Source organism: Adiantum capillus-veneris, chromosome 12, assembly GCF_014529385.1.
Source record: "Adiantum capillus-veneris isolate H3 chromosome 12, ASM1452938v2, whole genome shotgun sequence".
In the NCBI taxonomy this organism is placed as follows: domain Eukaryota; kingdom Viridiplantae; phylum Streptophyta; class Polypodiopsida; order Polypodiales; family Pteridaceae; genus Adiantum; species Adiantum capillus-veneris.
Window position 1 is genome coordinate 96152856 of NC_140942.1, and position 21550 is coordinate 96174405.

Consider the following 21550-nt stretch of genomic DNA (forward strand, 5'->3'; position numbering starts at 1 on the left):
AGACACCCAGGGGAGATAGCTAGTCGTAAAACACAAGTTCATCGGTGTACTGATGAGGGGTGATGCATTCAAGCGATAGAAATGGGCCCCAAGCACTTTCACCACTTAAACCATCTACAAGAATGCTCCCTACCCAAACCCATTTCCAAGCGGATAGACACCAAGGGGAGGTAACTAGTTGTGAAATACAAGTACGTCGGTGTAGTGATGAGGAGCACTGCATTCCAACAATAGAAATGAGCCCCAAGCACTTGCACCACCTAAACCATTCACAAGGATGCTCCATACTCAAACCTGTTTCTATGCGGATAGACAACCGGGGAGGTAGCTATTTGTAGACGTTTATATAGGCTCAAGGGTAAAATGTAAAAAATTCATTTGATAAAGCTCAAGGGTAAATCTCAAATTTTAGCTCTTATGAGGACTTTAGAGAGTGCGGCAAAATGGTTGTCTGAGAGGATGGACCACTGTTTATATAGGCCCTTGAAAATGTGGCGCCTCTTTGCAAAAATTGGAGGGAATGTCGAGCCCGCCGAGCTATGGAGGGGGCCCTCCGAGGCCCCTCGGGAAACTCAAATAGCTCGCCGGGCAAACAAGAACTCCCAGTTCTAGCAAGTCATTGTGAATTTGATATTATTAACACTCCCATGGAGTGTTAATAACGTGAGTTATTACCACTTCACACTTAACGTGAAGATGTGAAAGTCGAAGGCTCGATCCTGTTGACCAAGCTCTAGGCATATATGAAAAGGAACTCCTCGTAGTTCTACATGCCTTAGACTCTTTGAAGCTCTATTTATTGGGGACTCCTTTCATTCTGCGGACAGATCACCAAAGCCTTAAGTACCTCATGAGACGTAGAGCAAGCTCTCCGACAAACAAATGAGGTGGGAAAATTTCCTTTCGCAATTTCATTTTCATATTGCTCATATTGCTGGCAAACATAATCAAGTAGCCGATGCACTCTAAAAACGGCCGATAGTGAATGCGGGTTCTATATCAACTCACAATGATCTATCTTTTATGATAAATGAGTACACTATTGATCCCGATTTTAGAGATGTGATTTCAGCCCTTGCGCTAGGGAAGAAAGAGGAACCATTTACCTTACAAGATGGTTATCTTCTCTACGGCAATCCACTATGCGTTACTAGCTCACTACATGAGAAAGTAATGCATGAATCCCATGCTCCTCCTTATGTGGGGCATAGAGGGATTCAGTCTACCCTAAAAGGGATAGGAACATATTTTTATTGTCCTACCATGAAAGCGAACATACAAGAGTATGTTTCTAAATGTGTGGTATGCCAAAAGACGAAGTTCGATAGAGGGAAGCAACCTGGATTGCTTCAACCTTTGCCAATTCCTAATTCATCATGGGAGAGCATATCCATGGATTTTATCTTTTGATTACCCAAGTCTATCCATGGAAATACGGTAATATGGATGATATAAGTAGATAGGTTAAGCAAACAAGCTCATTAATTTATACCTATCAAAAAGACTATCAAAGCCCATCAAATGGAAACCCTCTCCATATCACAAATCTTCAAGTACCATGGCTTGCCTATGTCCATAGTGTCGGATACAGATCCTAGAATGATCAGTAATTTCTGGAAGGGTCTCTTTGAGAATTTAGGGACAAGGCTAAACTTCTCTTTGGACTATCACCCGCAAATGGATGGCCAAAGTGAAATAGCTAACCTAACAATTCTTTATCTACTAAAAGTCTACGTAATGGAAGTAGATCAAAGGTCCCAATGGAAGAAGTACTTACTCTTAGTGGAGTATTCCTACAATAATATTGTACATACCTCCACAGGAAAAGCACCCTCCGAGGTAATTGAGGAAAGATTTAAAAGACCCCTGCTACTTAAAGGTACACGAAAAGATCTTCGTTGCAGATGAGTACAACCGAGACCTACAAGAATATTTCCAAAAGATTAAGGATGTTACTGTTGATAAGCACAAAAGAGCCCAAGCCTTTAAAGAAATTGATTGGGTCTTGCTTAAATTTCCCAAGGCTCGATTAAGGCACACGACAAGCAAGAATCCTATGGGACACCAAAAGTACTATGCTAAGTTAGCAAAAAGGTACTATGGTCCCTTCCATACTCTTAGACCAATCAATGAGATGACCTATCAACTCAAGTTGCCCAGTCATTGGCTCATACACAATGATTTTCATGTGAGCCTACTAAAGCCTTACAAAGAAGAGCCACCTCAAGAACCAACTACTGAAGACCCACCGAAGATGGAGGATCAAGAAGAGGTGATGCAGCCCAAGTCCATTCTCCGGCATGAAGACAAGCTATTGAGGGGCGGTAAGATTATCCAACGGTATCTTATTAAATTTAAGAATTATCGTTTTGAAGATGCTAGATGGATGCAAGGCATACAATTAAAGGATAACCTAAACCTTGTCAATGATTACAATGCTTCCCTAGAGTAAGCAAATGTAAAAATGTTTAAAATGAACAAAGTTTTTGTCTTATAAGAATTTTGTTTTCTTTGTTGTGCACAAATGTTAAGAAGGATGCATGCTTAGAATGAAGTATGCAGAGACAACGTCTTCCAAACACTAAGTAGAGATTGTCACTCTTGTATGGAAGATTGATAGGACTAATGCGTAGACATTCTTGCAGTAGCTTAGGCTCTCAAGCACTAAATGTATTAGTCATCCATTCTGAAACAATGTCGTAGGGTAAGATAGTGATCCTCTACCTACTAGAAAATGGACTAATGAATAGGCTTTATCTTCTTTACCCCATAGTCCAGGACGACTATGATTTCAAGAGAGAGGTAATATAATAATAAATAATATCAAATGATTTTCTCATGTTAAACTGATCATTTAATATAGGGAAGTACCAAGGGAAAAAAAGCTAGAATAATGGTTAAGCTGGCAGATCCGTCACAGTAGGGATCCAAAGGAGGAAAAATAGAGATCCAAAGGAGAGGGGGGCATCTCCAAAAGAGCAACGTGCAACAATGGGCTTCAAAGACCCTAAGGTTCAACCTATTAAGACTTCCAAAATGCTAAGGTTTCAAAATTCAAAGGTTATATTCAATGGTCAAAACCTAGAAAAGATTGGATACTTGTGGGAAGATTCAAAAGTCTTCCCACATCCCTATCTTGGAGGGTGCGAGCCCTCCAAGATACACACTCTAGCAAGCTCCCTTTACACAAAGGGAATAGGGGACACATGTCAGCTCCCTAACCCAATTGACCCCAAGGTGCATTCAAATCCTATTGGATGTCCATAGAGGTGGACTAATGAGAATTAGGCTAGAGTACATCTAGTTTAATTTAATTCATTAATAAATACTTGACAAAAGAACCAATAAAAATTAAGCTCTCTAAAAGACTATTGGACAGTCTCCCAAGGGGTCCAATGAGCATTCAACAGCCCAATGACTTGCCTGATTCTTATTGGCCAAAAGACTAAGGGGTCCAATGAGAGTTTAATTGCATTAATTAGATACCTAAAGCTCTCACAAAGGGAGAAAGGGGAACACATGTCACAAGGCTATCATTTATGCTTCTTAATTATCATTGGCTAAGCTTTACAGGGTCCAATGGGATGCCAGCATGAGTAAAAATCAAGAGGGGTCGACGAAGAGAGAGAGGGGGCTGATTTTGGAAGGCATTATCACACACACTCACACAATCTCATGTGTGAAGCAAAGAAGACTCTCTCTCCTCCTCAAGCTTTAATAAAAAGCTCATCATCTACTCCAAGCTTATGAGAAGGGAGGCCTACACCAACAACTCTTGGCTTTGTGATGCAAATCCAACCAAGATCCAAGCTCCAATGCATGCTCATCTCCTCTACCATGCTAATTACTAAGCTATGCTAAGCTCTTATGAGTGATTATGTGAGGAGACATACTTCTTTCTCGTAAGAATACTCCTTCTTCCTCTCGATCTACTCTCATACCCCGCTAGCTCTCACCATCTTCGAAGGTGTGTGAGGTCTTGGGTCTGAGACCGTGAGGGAATTGATGTTGTGTTTTATAAGTGCGCGCTTGGTGCTTCAGTGAAGCTTCCATCTTCATTGCACCATCAAGTTATCAAAGGAATACAAAGTATTGTATCGTAAAATGGGAAAACCTATAATGCAAAGCCTTTTGGAGGGGGGACCACCGGCTCCATGTAAATCCGGTCCTCAATTGTTGTCAATAGTTTAATTTCTCTCTCTTTTTGAAGTATTGTTCATGCCTATCTAGCTAAGGTGTTATGCTTTTGTTGCTCTCTCCATCCAAGCACTCTTGCTATTCTCATTAGGAATCTATTCTAATGAAATACTCACTATGTCTATGTTATTTTCCGCTACACACAAGTTAGTAGACCATTATATGTTACAGAAACCATGGTATGTCTAGAATTTTATCTGCCTAAAATTTTGCAGATCGTCGTTGATGCTTGCAAGGTGAATCATTTTTTATGATTTGCAAGGGAGAGACACTAATGCGCACCAAAAAAACATTGCTAATGGTAATAACTCTCAAGAGAAAAAGATTGAAAAGAATTGCCGTCGTACAAAAGGAATCTGCCAATTGGAACCATCTGGCTACGTTGAGCGACGACACCGAAAAAGAACCTTCTTTAATGTGATCACAAACTTTGTTTGTGAGCGAAAGACATTGAGCTTAATGCTTCATGACTTGGGTATTCCCTATGTGGGAGAACACAAGAGGTTTAATACCCTATGGACTAACAATGTAGGATTATACGCAAGGATAAATACCTAGATTGATTTTTAGGAGGATTATTCTTCTCGGGATTAGGTCTCCCCAATCTCAAAAAAAACATCTTTCAAAACATGTTAAGTGCATAAGTGAATGGTGAGTTTAGGAAATGAAAAGACAAATGAAAGTGGAAAGTCAACATTCACATGAAGGGGAAAAGTCAAAAGACGCATGAAGATAGAAAGTCAAAAGATCTTTTGTGTCCACATAAATAGGTGTTTTTCTTCTCCTTTATTTTTCCTTCAGCGTTTTCTTCTCTTCAAAGTCTCTCTCTCTCTCTCTCTCTCTCTCTCTCTCTCTCTCTCGCTCGCACGCGCAATGTTGCATCCATTTTTTTATAGCTAACATTGTTGTAGACCTACGTGCTTCATCATTGTCGCTATAGACTAGCACATCACTCTTGTTCTTGTTGAGGGAATCTTTGAATTAGGAATACCTTTTAATTTGTTTGAAACCATTAGTAATACTCGGGATTTTAATTTTTTTAAGCCATTAATTTTAATTCTAGGGATTGAGAAGATGGAATTTAGCTAACAGATTCTCGGAAAGACGTGAACGATGAGTTCTTACGTAGCTCGTTAGTTTGATGAATGGTGAAGGATATCCTCGAGGTACTAGAGGAAGGACATGACCGGTAAGGTAAGTATTAAATTATGAAATTTTTGTTTAATTTAATTTTAAGTTCTCTTTTGAGAAAGGACTAGCTCAACTCACCATTGAGCAAGATTTGGAAATTTTCCGGTTTCTCCCTGGCAATTTAGTTCAACCTCTACAATTGAGAACAACTGTTTATAGGTGAGAGGGATGTTTCTAAATTGGCTTTATCTGACAGAAAAATAATTCTAAATGAATGATTAGAATTACTAGTATGGCCGTCCGCCTCCAGCGGCCTCTCTCTCACAATGGTCAGGTCACAATCTCTCCCTCTCACTGATGAAGGACGCTAATCCTAACCTCGATATATTGATGTAGACAAATACAACGTCGAAACTACAGGTTTCAAGTCACCTATAAACACCTGCAGGTTGTACCTGTAAACGCCCAAGTCCCCTATCGTATAAGCGAAGATGAAGGCACCTCCTTGCCCCAACCCCATAGACCGAGCACGTAGCTAGAGAGAGCGAGAGTGAGAAATTGAGCAATTGCATAACAGCTCGTCATGCAAGCTGAGGTCCTACACAGTTTTGCCAAAACATTACACCCCTCTATGCTCTCAACCAACCGTGGAAGAAAGCAACCCCTAGCTTCGTGGGCGAGCTTCACGTCGCTAGCACGTAACACAACAGCATCAAGCAGCCCATTGTCTGCAAGTGCGTACAAAACCAACACGCATCCCGTCAACAAATCAACGTTTGCATCACATACTATTAGCATGGAGCAAGATACCATACCTGTGTGTGGCAGAGGTCACATTGTCGCAGAGCTCCCAAGCTCTCTCTCGCTCTCTCTCTCTCTCTCTGCGTCAATCTTCGAGAAAAGTGTGTCACATAAGCCTGGAGCCGGTTGAATAAACAAAACAATCGGTTGAAGGGAGGGGGAGAAGGAGAAATCTCGCTTGGGAAATTCAAGAAAATGGAGTTAAAATTGGTCTAGTTTGAATAATTTCCTCTTTGAAACAGTGTTTGGGAAAAATGTGTCTCGGCTTAAAGATTGTGCCGTTTTCAATTACAAAAATGTCGGTCAAGGGCAAGGGGAAAGGGAGAAATTCCACCCCAAAATAGAGAAAAATAGTGTAAAAACATGAAGAAATTACCTAATTTTAAAAAATTTCCTCTTGACAAAATCAAGGAAAGGAATTTTGCATGTTTGGAAAAATGATTTTTCGCGCGCACTGACTGAAAGTCGACTCTCTCTCTCTCTTCTCTCTCTCTATCTTTCTCTCATGCGTGCAGAAAGTTGGAAGTTGTTGCAGGCAAGAAAACAGACGGGTTGCTCTCTCTCTCTCTCTCTCTCTCTCTCACACACACACACACACACACACACACACACACAAATGCTGACTCCCGAGTCTTCAACGGGCAGCGCCATGCAACCTTGCAGCAGTTTCAATCTTTGAAGCGAGACTCCGACTCCCGAGAGAGAGAGAGAGAGAGAGAGAGAGAGAGAGAGAGAGAGAGAGAGAGAGAGAGAGAGAGAGAGAGAGAGAGAGAGAGAGAGAGAGAGAGAGAGAGAATCGCCTTCGAGGCTGTGAGTCAGTAGTCTCAGCACCCCAAAAGTGTGCGTGCAGGCCCCCGTGACCGTGCAAGTTGAGCAGTGAGTATGGAGGAGTCCGATCAGACTCCGACTCCGACTCCAATCCGCAACTCGCGAGCACTGATAAATGGGCAGAGAAATACTCACACCGTTGCATGTCGAAATAAATATGATGACCGTCTCTCTCTCTCTCTCTCTCTCTCTCTCTCTCTCTCTCTCTCTCTCTCTCTCTCTCTCTCTCTCTCTCTCTCTCTCTGTGCACACCTGCACAGTGACAATATATCTCCCTCTGTTGCCGAGTTTGCAGGCGCCACTGGCTGGAGCAGCAAATTGTGCCACATGTCAAGGGGGGGGGGGGGGGAGACCGGAATCCCTCCCCCTCTGTCCCTCCCTCCCCCTCACTACTCGTCGGATAGATCTTTGAGGTCTCTTGGATTGTTCCTACGAAGTTAACATCTCTCTCTCTCTCTCTCTCTCTCTCTCTCTCTCTCTCTCTCTCTCTCTCTCTCTCTCTCTCTCTCTTGCACGCGCACGCGCTTGGAATGTGTGGTGTGTGTCTCTTTTGGGGTTTTGGGGGGGATTGAGGTCAAATTAAAACGTCGCACGCCCGAAGTGCAGAAGCGGGGCCGGTTGAAGGACTCTCTCTCTCTCTCTCCCTCTCCCTCTCCCTCTCCCTCTCCCCCTCTCTCTCTCTCTCTCTCTCTCTCTCTCTCTCTCTCTCTCTCTCTCTCTCAACGGCCCGGTTGCAGTGCACACACCTCCGGAGCTGGCCGGTTGATGGAGCTACTGCCACGTGTAGTGCGGGAGGGCCGGGATTCCCTCCTCCTTTATCTATAGTATAGATAAGTGAGAGGGTTTTCTCGCTTAACACCAAGGAAAAATAATTCTAAATAAATTATTGGAATTTAAAGTGAGGGTTTTTCTCACTGGAGACATCCGAGTACAGAGTAGTCCTAGTGCGTCAATCATAGTAATGACGGGAGCATTGTGAAAGGGAATGTCTGTAAAGCCACCAGGAACGGGTTCTTCTGATGCGTCACATCGGATGTGTAACAGGGTGCATCGAAAAGAAGTATCGGGCCATCCGGGAACGGACATCTCTAATGCATCATAGGATGGGTGACATATAGGAGATTTTACTGTAAGTTTGGTGTGGGTATTCCTGATGCGTCACAAGGTGGGTGGTAGGTGCATCGAAAAGGGAATATCCATAATCAGGAGGAAATTCCGAACTCTGTTAGAATTGTGCACAAGGAAAAGCAAGCACTCGAATGAAGATGGGTTCATAGGAAACTTTGAGGAAAAACGGATGTTTTCTGAGAAAGCGGGATTGCTTTTCGGGAAAGCAAATGCTTTCCCGCGAGGAAGTCTATGCCTGCATTGCAACTCTGCATGTGATTGCATCTAGGGGCGCCTGGGAAGTGCTGTGTAAGCATTATTTTTAACTTATCAAATTTTATTGAGTTTTTGAACAGATTCAGACTATTTTTTAAAGAAAGTCTATGTCTGCAATCTGCAATGCAACTCTGCATGTGATTGCATCTAGGGACGCCTGGGAAATGCTGCGTAAGCATTGTTTTAACTTTAAAAAATTTATTGAGTTTTTGAACAGATTCAGACTATTTTTTTTAAATATGCCAACCGCCCACTTAATAGCCATCAGACAAATAAGATAACAGACCAGCCAACGTTTTCTCTTTTTCTGGCAGAATAGCGCAAAAGAAGAAGAAGCAAAAAACAGTCGCGATAGCTACGCGACCACAACTGTTCTTGACGTGGCCAAGAAGGCATGAACCTCTGCAGGAGAATGCCTCTCTCTCTGTAGGAGAAAGCGCTCTGAGGAACTAGAGCCAGATCAGCCCAAGGATTTTGTACCCGAATTTGGGAAGTAGATCCACGAATCCGAGAGTGGTAGACTCTCCTGAGATGTGATCCGGAAGTTGAAATTCCAAGGCAAGGACTTCCAAGAACGCGAAGGACTCTTTGGGCTCGGCCGGAGTCCAAAAAGAGTTCCAAGGATGCCATGCCCCGAGTTTGGAAGGTGAGATTTAGAGGCGAGAACCTTGGTTCTCTCGAGGATTTGGAATAAGGAACGGAAGTTCCTTGGAATAGGGTTTCGTCCTAGGAATAGAAAGCCGAGGATCCTGGGAACCATCGGTTCAAGTACCTATATGGACTTCTCCTCAATAATAAAGATACTATTAACCCATCTATTGGTCCCCAATATTGTTCTCGCTCTCTCTCTATCTATCTCTCTCTATATCTTATGCCTTCAATAATTAAGTGATAAATTCTATTTATCCGAGTAGATTTTATATTGCTATACGCTCGAGTTTGTGTCGAGCGTAGAAACTTTTAAAAGAAAATGGAGTTTAGCGCTAAAGTACAATGGAATGGATAAATCTAAATTCCATGATTTATGTACAGTGGAATGGATAAATCTGAGTTCCATGAATTTTTAGATGTGGTTTACTGAGACGCGGTGTATTGCATCATGCGAACACGTCAGAGGTGTAATGGCTCCTACTTGGAAGCCTTGGGAGGTGAGGAGAGAGAGAGAGAGAGAGAGAGAGGACAACCAATTAGAAAAGATTTTACTACTAAGTTGTGTTAACAAAAACATAGCCCTATATATATATTTGGAAAAGCTCTGCAGAAAAACATTTGGAAACCTGTGCATCAAAAACTGAGAAGATGCGGGTTTGCAAAACTGTGGATGTATTTTCTCGGTATATATTTCCAAAACTCGGGCTCATGTGTGCAACCAAATCAAGAGTTGAAGCTCCTGTTGAAGCTCTTATTTATCTAGACATGCCACCCCACTGCTTTTGGCTACAATCTTCACAGCACCTCGTAAGAGATCAAGCCACAGCCCAATTAACCTCTCGTTGATGCTTCCTTCTCTCTTCCTCTTCTCGCCTCCGCCTCTGCTCCTCTTCTTGTTTCCTAGGCTGGTGTCTCCTCCTCCTCCCTCCTGCGCTCTTCTTCACGCCTGCACCTCTCCTCTTCCTGCTCCCGCCGTCTCCGGCTCTGCTCTTCCTCTTCACGTCGTTTCTGCTGCTCTTCGCTCTCCGGCTTTTTGCCTATGCCTCCGTATCTCTCGTTGTCCTGGCGGCCCCGGCCACCTCTTTTGGATGGAGGGAAGAAGACCTCCTCATCCCGGCCGAGTTCTCTTAGCTGCTCTTCATCCACATTGAAGGCAGCGGCGGTGACTTGCTTGGGGATACCACGGTAGACAGAGTTCTTGCCTGCCAGGAAGGTGGTGAAAGGGCTGCAAAAAACATTCAGGAGAACAAGGATAACTGCATTATCATTCAATAATGTGCGATGACATGATGGCTGCGACGACGATGACGTGACATGATGTCAACAATGTTCAAAACAAACCTTGATGATGTAACCAGCTTGATCCATTCAAGTCCTTGATCTCCTGCAATTTTCACTGAAGGGAAGAACTGAGGAATAACTAGCACAGTGCCCTCGCGCACTTCTTGATCGAGCACATTCTCCCCATCTCCGCTCGCAACTTGAACTCGCCCGTTCCCTCGAGTGAAGTAGAAAAGTTGGTGCCCATTGCGCACGAACGAAGGCGCCATCATTGCATTCTGATAGAAGCCAGAATTCAACATCAGACAGACAATGTCTGTCTTAGTCCTTTATTAATAATTAATCACCGTCTTAATCCTCGAGTAATTAGTGGCTGTCCTACTTTGTAATTTATAATAAGAAAACAACTGTTTGTAGCTAACATGGAACGGTCTTAATTACCTTTTCCAAGGACACCTTCACCGCGCTAAATCCAATCTGATGCAAAGCGGGCAGCTTATGGCAATTGACTCTATTGAGAGCACCGCCATTTTTTACGTAGAAGTCCGGAAACTCATCCCTCATGCTGTACTTGAGCTCCTCAAAGTAGAAAGGGTCTGAAGTTTCCTTCAAGTAGTTTCTCTCTTCCTCCTCCCCCCCTTCCTCTCTGATCCAGCTGCGCCGCTCGGGTATCTCTGGGAAGTGGATCTTTTGCTTCGCTTTCACAATGCCTGCTTCGTTTTGGTTCTCAAGGAGAGTCTGGATTGTTTGCTCGTCGACACCCCATGCTTTAGCGAGAGTGTCTTTGCTGAATCCATGAAGTACAGATCCAAACCTGGCCTGCTTGCTACCAGCAAGTCCAAATTGCTGCATACAAAAGTCCATTCTTATCATTTGATCACTTTTACCAGCAGTACATAGCATTGAGCACTTTAGTAGATGCAATAGCATTGATTCCACTTTTACCAGCAGTAAATAACTAATTCATTCACAATATGCAGATCTCATATGGCACTGGCTAATGTCTAAGTGCATGCACGGGGTTTGCTAATTACATGAAAGCGCCCGGGGTTTGCTCCATAGCTGGTATCTCCGGCCCATAGAATGCGGTGACGCTCATTGCCGTCATTATACCACCAGTAAACGGTGCCCTTGGGCAGGGCAATCACATCCCCCCGCTGCACTTTCCGAATATAAGTTCGCCGATACTCGCTCTCAGCACCGGGGATGACGGCGCCCATTTTACCGCACCCTGCACCGCAAATTACAATTACCATTCAACAAGAGCTAGGCAAGAGAGTCGACGCCATTTATCACAAACTACAAAGGTAATATGAAAATGCAAAATGCACCTTGCAAAACATAGGCAATCTTGTCCGCATCCGTATACTGTGGCACCAGCAACCCATTCTCTTCCAGGTCGAGCTCCGCTATGCCCACATGTGCGTTGCGAATGGCATCGATCTCTTCACTCCAGACACGAAGCCGTCCCCCCTCTGACTGAAGCTGCTCACGAGGCCGTCCGAGCTCGATTTGAGGATATAAGCCACGTCGCTCTTCTTCCTCCTCGCGGCCACGATGACGGCGTCTTCCCCTTTCCTCTTCCTCGCGCTCACGAGGCTCCATCACCCTGCGACCACGACTACCGGCCTCGCGAGACGCCAAGGAGGTGGTCAAGAGGCCAAGGACCAGAAGAAGACCAAGCACCAGCTGCCCTGCGCGCGCCATAGCTACAACTCTAGTGGTACACCTAGCTAGCTATGACGTACTATACACGAAGAAAGCAGGAGTGCAGTGGTCGCCTTTTATAGGAGCGCGCAGCTGGAAGATGAGTTCGGAAAGAGCATGCTCGCAGTGTCGATACGTCGCGGCCTCTGCGAAGCCCCTCTCCATTTGGAAACGTTTGTTCTTCATGACATGCAGTTCTCTTTCTCACCAACGCTTAATTACACGCAACAATAAAATTGAAATTTATTACAAATTTGATATTTGTGACGTGCTGCCTAGTCAGCCATTGTTATATGCCACGGGCTATTAAAAGAACCAGGGAGGAGTAGTCGTGTGCATTTTTTGGGGCGATCTGCGTCGTCCATGATGTGAGCAAAACAAAAAAGTAAACATGGATCGGACGCTGGCATGGAGCTCTCGGACGGGCAAGGACGACCACGTTGGCAAAAATGTGATGAGGTGGATCCGTCGAGGTCGGAATCTCCATGTTGGCAAATTGTCGTACGTTGCAAGAGGATTGCGAAGAGTGGCTTTCATGAATTAGTGGCTGTAAGGGTGGTGGGTTGGGGGCTTGGAGGGTTGCAAGCGTAGGAGGGCGGGTGTCTATGGGAGAGGAGGGGTGAGAGGGTCAAAGATTGCTTGCATTGCTGTGCAGCCTCGACGTAGGGCCTCAACAGGGTGGTGGACAAGCTTGCAAGTCTCGAGAGGGTGGCCCCCACATTTTGCAAACAGCAAGCCGCACAGGGATTGCACAAGCCTCATTTTGGGATTTCATATTCACCTAATCACAACTTTTTTGTGTGCTCACAATGTTAATTAACTAAATTCTCAATTCATCAATCTTCACATTCACAAAAAATGACAATGTGGTTTGAAGGTAATCTGGTAGGTTGGCTGGATTTGCCCACCGGTACAGCGCCCAGGCCTGTCGAAATAATTGCGCCACACGTCGAGGGCACAACTTGGCAGGCCCGATGCATAGCCAGACGGGCCTTAAGGGCACTATATAAGAGGGCCCTAGGGTCCCCCATCAATCTTCACATTCACAAAAAATGACAATGTGGTTTGAAGGGAATCTGGTAGGTTGGTTGGATTTGCCCACCGGTATAGCGCCTAGGCCTGTCGAAATAATTGCGCCACACGTCGGGGGCACAACTTGGCAGGCTCGATGCATAGCTAGATGGGCCTTAAGGGCACTATATAAGAGGGACCCTAGGTCCCCCATTCTCTTTAAAAACGTCCAAGCTTCCCAGCCTTGAGAACTTCCTAGTTGTCCTAAGCTCTACCAAGCTTTCGCAAGCCTTCATAAGCCTGACAGACGGTATAATCCTTCACTTAATTTCATGTCTTTTGTTGTGTAATAAATTTGGTTTACTGTTTTATAAATATTTTTTCTAATTTTTGAAGTGTGCTGATCTAGCTTTTCATGTCATAATAATCAATATCTAATTCTCCTAAATGATTTTCTCATGGTAAACTAATCATTTAATATGGGAAAGTGCCAGGGGAGAAAAAGCTAGAATATTGGTTAAGCTAGCAGACCGGCCATAGTAGGGATCCAAAGGAGGGAAAATAGGGATCCAAAGGGGGGGCCATCTGGAAAAGAGCCATGTGCAACAATGGGCTAAAAAGACCCTAAGGTTCAGCCCATTAAGACTTCCAAAATGCTAAGGTTCCAAAATTCAAAGGTTGTGTCCAAAGGTCAACCTTAAGGGAATTGGATGCTTTGTGTGTGTACAAAAAAGTCTTTACAAATCCCTACATAGGAGGGATTTTTCATCTCCCTAGCCCAGATGCCCACAAGGTGTACCCAATTCCTATTGGATGGCCTTGGAGGTGGACCAATGAGAATTAGGCTAGAGTAAATCTAGTTTAATTAATTTAAAAACACTTAATAAAAGAACCAATGAGAATTAAGTCCTCCAGAAGACTATTGGACAGTCTCCCAAGGGGTCCAATGAGCATTCAGCAGTCCAATGGCTTGCCTGATTCCTATTGGCCAGGAGGCAAAGGGGTCCAATGAGAGTTTAGTTGAATTATTAAATTACCTTAAGCCTTTAGAAAAGGGAAAGGGGGACACATGTCAGAAGGCTATCACTTATACTGCTTAATTGTCATTGGCTAGCTCTAGGGAGGACCAATGGGAGGATAGCAAGAGCAAATAGCAAGGGGGCTCACCCAAGAGAGAGAGGGGGCTGATTTGTGCAAAGCACCAGCTGCCCTGCGCGCGCCATAGCTACAACTCTAGTGGGCTGCACTCTACAGCTACACCTAGCTAGCTATGACGTACCATACACGAAGAAAACAAGAGTGCAATGGTCGCCTTTTATAGTAGCGCGCAGCTGGAAGATGAGTTTGGAAAGAGCATGCTCGCCTGATCTGCGAAGCCCCCTCTCCATTTGGAAACGTTTGTTCTTCATGGCATGCAGCTTTCTCTCACGAACGCTTAATTACACGCAACGATAAAATTGAAATTTGCCTTTTAATATAAAGATTACAATTTTGATATTGTGACTGATAGGCTACTACTGGGAGAGTAGAAAAGAAATTCATTACATCGAAGATTCTTTGGCATCTACATAAGGTGAAACGTATTTGAGGGTAAAAGCGAAGTAAGAGGTGGGTTCCGTGCGTATCGGACACCCGTAAGGAAAAAGCACAAGCAGAGAAAGGGGTTCAGAACGGAAAACATATCCATTAATTTATTGGTAAAAAATATCCCATGCCATAGACCATCTGTGAAAGAGATCGGAAACGCTACAGAGTGGTTAATGAAACAAGAGGAGACTACAAGTTGTGAGAAACACAGTTGCAAAGAGTGTCAACGGTAAAATTTATTGGTAATATTATTTAATCTGGTTACAATTGCATTAAGTCTATTAAGATGCACCTTCAATGATGTGACCTCAGTGCGCAAGCATTGTATCTGCTCTTGCAATTGGGAGATTTGTACGTCTGTTACATTCACTTCGTACTCGCTAATCATATTTTTTAAGTTATCTACAGAATTATGAATGAAGTGCGGAGAGTAGTCTAGTCTTCGGGAGTGTCTCCACGCAACTGGCGCCACATTTGTAGGAGCACGTCATGCAGTCTGTTGAGCGTTGCATCATCGTCCAATGCTGGCGGCTCTGGTGGCTGTGTGTCTGCACTATCCTGAGGGCTAGACTGCTCCATCGACCCTGCAAAAAAACAAGAAATGTTTCAGAGAAAAACGCAACAACACTAGCCGTCGCGGAAGTGATTGTAATATATTATATACATCATTTTAACTAGCAATAATAGTGACTCCTCGTCTAGTGAGGAGTGGGATGAACTCTGCGCCGAGAGCTGCATCCTCTTCATCCTCACTGTCGAGCACAATAATTTTTTCTTTGCCTTTTACAGCTGAAGAGTTTCCGATGAATCCCTCGCAAGCATCTGCACGAAGAGATGCATCCTCTTCCTCCTCATTGTCCAGCACAACAACTTTCTCTTTCCCTTTAAAAGTTGAAGGATTGTCGACTAGTGCTTCATGAACATCTGTCGGTTAGGCAACTGCAGTTTTCCCTTCATCGCTGACAACAAGTTGCAAATCATTAACAATGTTAGCAGTGACATTTACCATTGCAGCACAACTAATGTTAACGAGAAGAAATCAATCTACCTGTGCGTTTCTTCCCACCTTCTCAGGAACCAGTCGATGTGAGGTTGCGCGTTCGTGTAAGCCTCGTCAAGAACAAAAATATCAATCACATCCTAATATGTCGTAGAAGAAGGGAAAATCATGGTCTGCCATATAATGCTTTGATCTTTTTCAACGGCATTCCATGGCCCTGAAAAGGTGTTATCCACGAGGAAGACAGATAGTACTTGCCAGACTTTAGCATATGGTGCAACATTGATAAAAAGTTGTTAGCAATTGGGTGCTTCAACTAGAATTTCCAATACATAAGTGCACGATCAAAAACATTCGCATGCGTCAGACAAACTCTATTTTTTAGCTCATCTGCCCCATACTGTGTGTATAGTTCAATTCCCTTGTTGATGTCATCAACTGTTACATTATGCGAGAAGTTCTGATAATGTGGTTGATCCATATCTTTCATACAATACCTAGCATACCATGAAAGGTGTGCATGTTCTTTTGCTTGAGGGCACAACAGACAATATTCGCTCCGAAAGGACTATGAATATCCCATCCTAGGTACTGCTTTCTTTTCTTGCTCACTGCAATAATCAAAGTCTCCATGATCCGAACAACCATCTGAAAGTGGAGGTGGAAGACAGTGCCGCCACGCTCGATAGAGCACATGCCGACGACCGCCTCGGGCCTCCACAAAGGCTTTCAACCTTGGAGAAAGAGCAACATCCACATCACTACCGCCTAAAGACACCGTTATGCTTAGCTCGACCATCTTCCTGGGTTTGCTGCCTTCGGTACACGCCATTCTCTCTTCTTCCGAGAGCCTAGGCCTCCCTCAAGGTCTCTTTGAACTAGAGGGTTGTACGTCTCCTGACCTCGCAAGATTCTTCATCCTTGCCATTTCACAACAATCCTAAAGATACAACCCACTGAACTACGACATGTAAACGTACATACACATGGCGACAACGAAACCAAACAAAGACCAGTTCGATTTACCATTATAATAGACATACAACACTATACACTATGTACATACCTAGGTCTCGTGATGCACTGTTGCAGCAAACAGGTTTGTGTCTTCCTTAGCCCCGCAACAATCCACATTCAGCAGTGTTGGAATTAGAATTGCAGAGAAACACAGATAGCTTGGAGAAGACGAAGGAATCTCAAGGCACACAATAGAGAGTGTATTACTTAGTGTGCAATGGAAAGATAGATAGCCCTACAGTGATGGGCGTATATACAATGCTCGGGGGAAAAAATCCTCCTAAAGAGGGAAAAAATGCCCCGGCGATCCTAGTGTGTTCACACACATCACTACCACATGTATATGGTAACAAATCCCCCTTGGAGTGATGCGGTGAACGAGAGATTGCACATGAGTAAAGGGAAGTGCCATGCCCTGAGGACATGATCATTCCATAAAGGGGAGTAAGCCCAAAGCTTTGTGGAAAGCTTCAAGCTTCTCATGAGACAATGCCTTTGTGAAAATATCTGCAAGGTTGTCCTGTGTTGGCACATAAGCCAAGCTGATCTCTCCTGCTGAGATCCTCTCCCTGACATAATGGTTATGCACCTAAATGTGCTTTGTACGAGCATGAAAAAATGGGTTCCTACCAACTGCCAATGCACTCTGGCTGTCGGTGTAGATAGTGTTGGCAGTGTCCTGTCCAACACCCAAATCAGCCATAAGGCGTCTGAGCCATACACACTCAACCGTAGCTGTGAAGACTGCCCTGTACCTAACCTCACAACTCGAAGTGGCCACAGTAGGTTGCTTCTTGCTCAACCATGATATACATGAACTGCCAAGCATGAAACAAAAACCACTTGTGGACACTCGCGTCTCAAAACAACCAGCCCAATCTGAGTCGGAAAAAGCATGTAATTCTAGTGGCAATGCTCCCCCCTTGGGATAAAACAAGCCAAGATGTAAAGTGCCACTAGATTAAGCTTGGCTTCTAAATCTATAGGATGGTGCTCTTGCTTATGGCTTGTATCCCTTTGTGCTAGCTACACCCTCATTTTATAGAATTTTTTAGGACTAGGGTTACTCCTCTAACCGTGGTTGGGTTAGATTTTTAGCATTTTATCTATTTTCTTGCTTAGAATTATCAAGAAGGTGGTGGGGATAGAGAGATATAAGAGAGAGGAGATAAATGGAGGTGATATGACATCAACATGATTGAAGTTGAGTAAGCCATCAACATGATGTTGTTCTTTAAAAGAGAAAGCTGAATTTTGTGGTTTTTTTTTTAGAAATCGATAATTTGGAGGAGGGGGGAATGAGACTAGGAGGTCAATTTTGAAATAGAAGTGTGTGTAAGAGTCACGAGTTCACCATGGTTTCTCTTATTCTTCAAGGTTGAGGAGAAGGTGAGTATGGCGCAGAGAGAAGAGTTGAGAGATGGGAATGATGAGTATAAAAGTGTGTGTAAAAGAGCAAAATGATAAAGTGGAAGAGGGAGTGTGGCTACATGGCATAGGCAAATTGGGATCCACCAATTAAATTATATTTTACAGCTCGTAGCTCCGAATTTTTTTTTAAAAAAGCTGACGCAAAAGTTCAACTCACTTTTCCAAATTTGGAGAGGAAGTGGACGTTAAATATTCTTCAAAACCAGCATGATTCTTCCACTACACAAAGTCTTTGTGGCTCGGGGGGTTCACCATTCAGTATGCCCCTATATAACGTGCGTTCGCGGGGTATTAAAAAAACCCCTCTTTTAACATGTCTGAATGAATAAAATGGCCCCTTATTTTAATGTATCCCTATTAAATTGCCTGAATTGTTTGCATTTTAAAACCCCTCCTTTTGAACTCACGTTATACATTAACATGACTACATAGTGCACCCCCCGAGCTTTGTGGGGTCTCTCTTTGGATGATTCTTTTGAATGCCTCCAAGAGTGAGCCCTCCATAATGCATGCATGCCATATATCCTTGACCTTATTTTGCGGGTCTATAAGTGAAAATATAGATGAGCTCATGATATAAGTGAATAATATAAGTTAGAAAATCAAATATTGAGTGGTCTAGAAATATATACATGTGAAAATAAAATTAAAAGTAATATAGGTAGAAAAATATAAAGAGGGCACCAAACTAGCATGATATTTAACGAGAGTTTTTTTTAATGATGTTATATATAAATGCAATAATCACTTGAGAGAATTATATTCTTTGTTAGCCTTCTCTAAATTATGCTCAAGATTTTTGAACCCTCTCTCTCTCTCTCTCTCTCTCTCTCTCTCTCTCTCACTCACACACACACACACACACACACACACACACACATGTAAAGGGAATTGGAAGTGTCTCTTTGTCAGTAGTATGTGCCATATCAATTTTCTCTCTCCCTTCATACAAATTCTTGAATATAGTAATCATAGAAATTAATCATCCCATTCCGCTAGACTTTGTTTCCTACTTCAGTTTTAGATTGGTTGGAAAGACCTTTAATGTCTCTTGACATCATTCCTATCATGTTCAAATTTCCTCTCTCTCTCTCTCTCTCTCTCTCTCTCTCTCTCTCTCTCTCTCTCTCTCTCACACACACACACACACACACACACACACACACACACACACACACACACACACACACACACACACACACACACACCCTCGCGAGCATTTTAAACAACAATTTTTAAACTTTCTTGCAGGCATGATAATACACTATTGGATAATAATAACTCACGATCTATTTCATCCTTGATATGGATAGTCATAAACCTTGAGTAAATATGATCACTATCTTAAAATAATCATGCAAGTATAGCAATAGTGGGATAAGGCAGATGCACTTCAAGCTCAATGTACATTCTTTGTTGAGCTAATATACCTGACAATTGTGAGGAAAAAAAGAAAGAAATAGGAGGAAATAATTTCAAGCACCCCATGTCTCTTTATCTCAATTTGCAATATGATTGCCAACCACAATAATAGGTAGCCTTAGGGTTGAAGAATCCCTTATTGGACCTTCATTAGCCTACCTACCTAGCTAGTTATGTACAAAAGTAGTGGCCAATGTATGAATACTCGGCTACTGATTTGGGTGAACGTTGTGCCTTTTCATGGCTTCCACGATTTAATCTTCATGTTGCATAATTATCGCCACTCCAGATGAAGCAACATTCCCTTACAAGACCCATCAAGGCATGATGCACAGTGGAGGAGCTAATGAAAAGGCTCATGCCTAGTAGCCCATAGATGCATGGGGAAGGTACGAGCAGCCACAAATGTTGCTAGAGGATGAGTAGAAGAGCGAGATGAAGCTACAAGTTGCATCATTATCACCACTCCAAATGAGGCAACTTGCCCTTGCAAGACCCATTAGGGCATGATGCACAATTGATGACATGATGATGAGGATCATGTCCACTAGCCCATAGGTGCAAGAGGAAGGCACGAGCGGCCACAAATCCTGTTAGAGGATGAGCTGACAAGCTAGATAAGACATTGCTAGCCCATCTGAGTGTAATGATGAAGGTGCAAACATGCTAGACTTGGGAGTGAATGTAATTGAAGAGAATCAATAAAGGTGAGGTGGAGCAATATGCATGCGGTGAGGGAAAACTTGATAGCATCCTCCACAATCAATGACTCTTTAATTATAAGCATGGTAGCCTCAACCTCACCTCCAACCCCTTCGACCCTTCTCTGCAAAAGCTTTTGCAATCCATGCATCCCCAACCAGACCATGCATCTTAAAATTGCGTTTGGTAATGCAAGTTGAAACCGCTTGGTGATGACCTGTTGAATGAGTGTTAGCTGCTCAGCTAACAAGAGCCGGAGAAAGAGCATTAAAAGGGATGACACTCATTTTTTAAATCCATTTGATTGTATTAAACCCCTTCCTATTACTGAGAAATCCCGCAAATTCCAAATCCATTGTAATATAATTGATTGCCAACAAGTCTAAAGCGGTTGAGGACCTCCAAGTTTGTAATCATATGCAGTTTTAAAGCTTTGTATTGAGCCCAAATAGCTAGGAATCCATTCTTTGAACCTTGGTTAAGGTATAAAATCCAACTTTTGTAATTAAAAACCTAAGTTTTTGGATAATAAAAGTAAGCGTTTGGTGGAATAGGTAGAGCATGTCTAGAAGAAGCCATAGAGTGCTTAGGGCTCCAAAATAGGTTGATTATCTTATGCACAATTTTGTCCAAGTGTTATAAATAACATTTGAATACACAAGATCGCTAAGGATACTCTTCTCGTACTATAAGGCATAAAGTTTTGTTGCATTCAAAGACTCGTAGCTATGCCAAATCACTGGATCAAGCTTGCGGTAAAAAAAGTAGCTTTTGATGTCTGACACACAAGTTTGATGTTGAAATAGAAAGGAGTGACTTAGCCTTGGATTTTTTGGAAGATTATCTATCTCTTGTTTTGTTTGCACGTGCTATCTTACATATTTCCTATTGGGCGCCCCGAAGTAGAAATTGATTTCAATTTTTGCAACATTGAATAACTTTGCACGAGGGTATTTTGATATAAAATCTACACAACAAACCACATATTGTATTGATTCCACTTTGCACCATGGTCCATAAGTAATGAGAGAGGAGTCATGAGCGAGGAGGGGTCGAAGCATTGGTGGACCCTCCTCCACAGCAACCACCACCTCCACCTGACGATTACCGAGATCGGCGAGTGCGCCTGTGCAAACACTTACAGGCCTAGGCCTCGACTAGTGAGGCATCATCAATAAGATATTGCACCGTATCATCGTCTATCTCTAATTGCATACATAACTCTGCCCCAACTCGTTCTGGCAGATTGTCTTCATCCATTGCATCTTCATCTACAAGTGTCAATTCTGCCTCATCTGCGTCATCTCTCGTATATCTGTCAGCTTCCTCTACCATACCTTCGTCCTCCTCATCTAATGTCACTGCAGTATGAACGTCGTCTGACCTACTTTCCTCCAGGAT

At 43.2% G+C, this 21550-nt stretch overlaps 1 protein-coding gene and 1 pseudogene across 1 annotated transcript; both read right to left on the reverse strand.

Moving 5' to 3' along the window:
- Window positions 1-9527: 9527 nt before the first annotated feature.
- Window positions 9528-12014, reverse strand: LOC147446174 (11S globulin seed storage protein Ana o 2.0101-like). The gene is made up of 5 exons (XM_086525451.1): window positions 11604-12014; window positions 11307-11503; window positions 10714-11118; window positions 10333-10550; window positions 9528-10216 (listed from the first exon to the last, which is right to left on the reverse strand). The coding sequence occupies exons 1-5, from the start codon at window positions 11977-11979 to the stop codon at window positions 9892-9894; spliced, it is 1521 nt and encodes a 506-aa protein (XP_086381577.1). The 5' UTR covers window positions 11980-12014; the 3' UTR covers window positions 9528-9891.
- A 2752-nt stretch (window positions 12015-14766) lies between these two features.
- Window positions 14767-16409, reverse strand: LOC147446175 (uncharacterized; annotated as a pseudogene).
- Between the last annotated feature and the right edge of the window lie 5141 nt (window positions 16410-21550).

Coding starts and splice junctions, on each gene's coding strand:
- LOC147446174 (XM_086525451.1), bottom strand. CDS start 11,979: ATGGCGCGCGCAGGGCAGCTGGTGCTTGGTCTTCTTCTGGTCCTTGGC. Junction 11,119..11,306: donor CAAACCCCGGGCGCTTTCAT/GTAATTAGCAAA, acceptor TTTTGTATGCAG/CAATTTGGACTTGCTGGTAG. Junction 10,217..10,332: donor AAGCTGGTTACATCATCAAG/GTTTGTTTTGAA, acceptor TGTTTTTTGCAG/CCCTTTCACCACCTTCCTGG.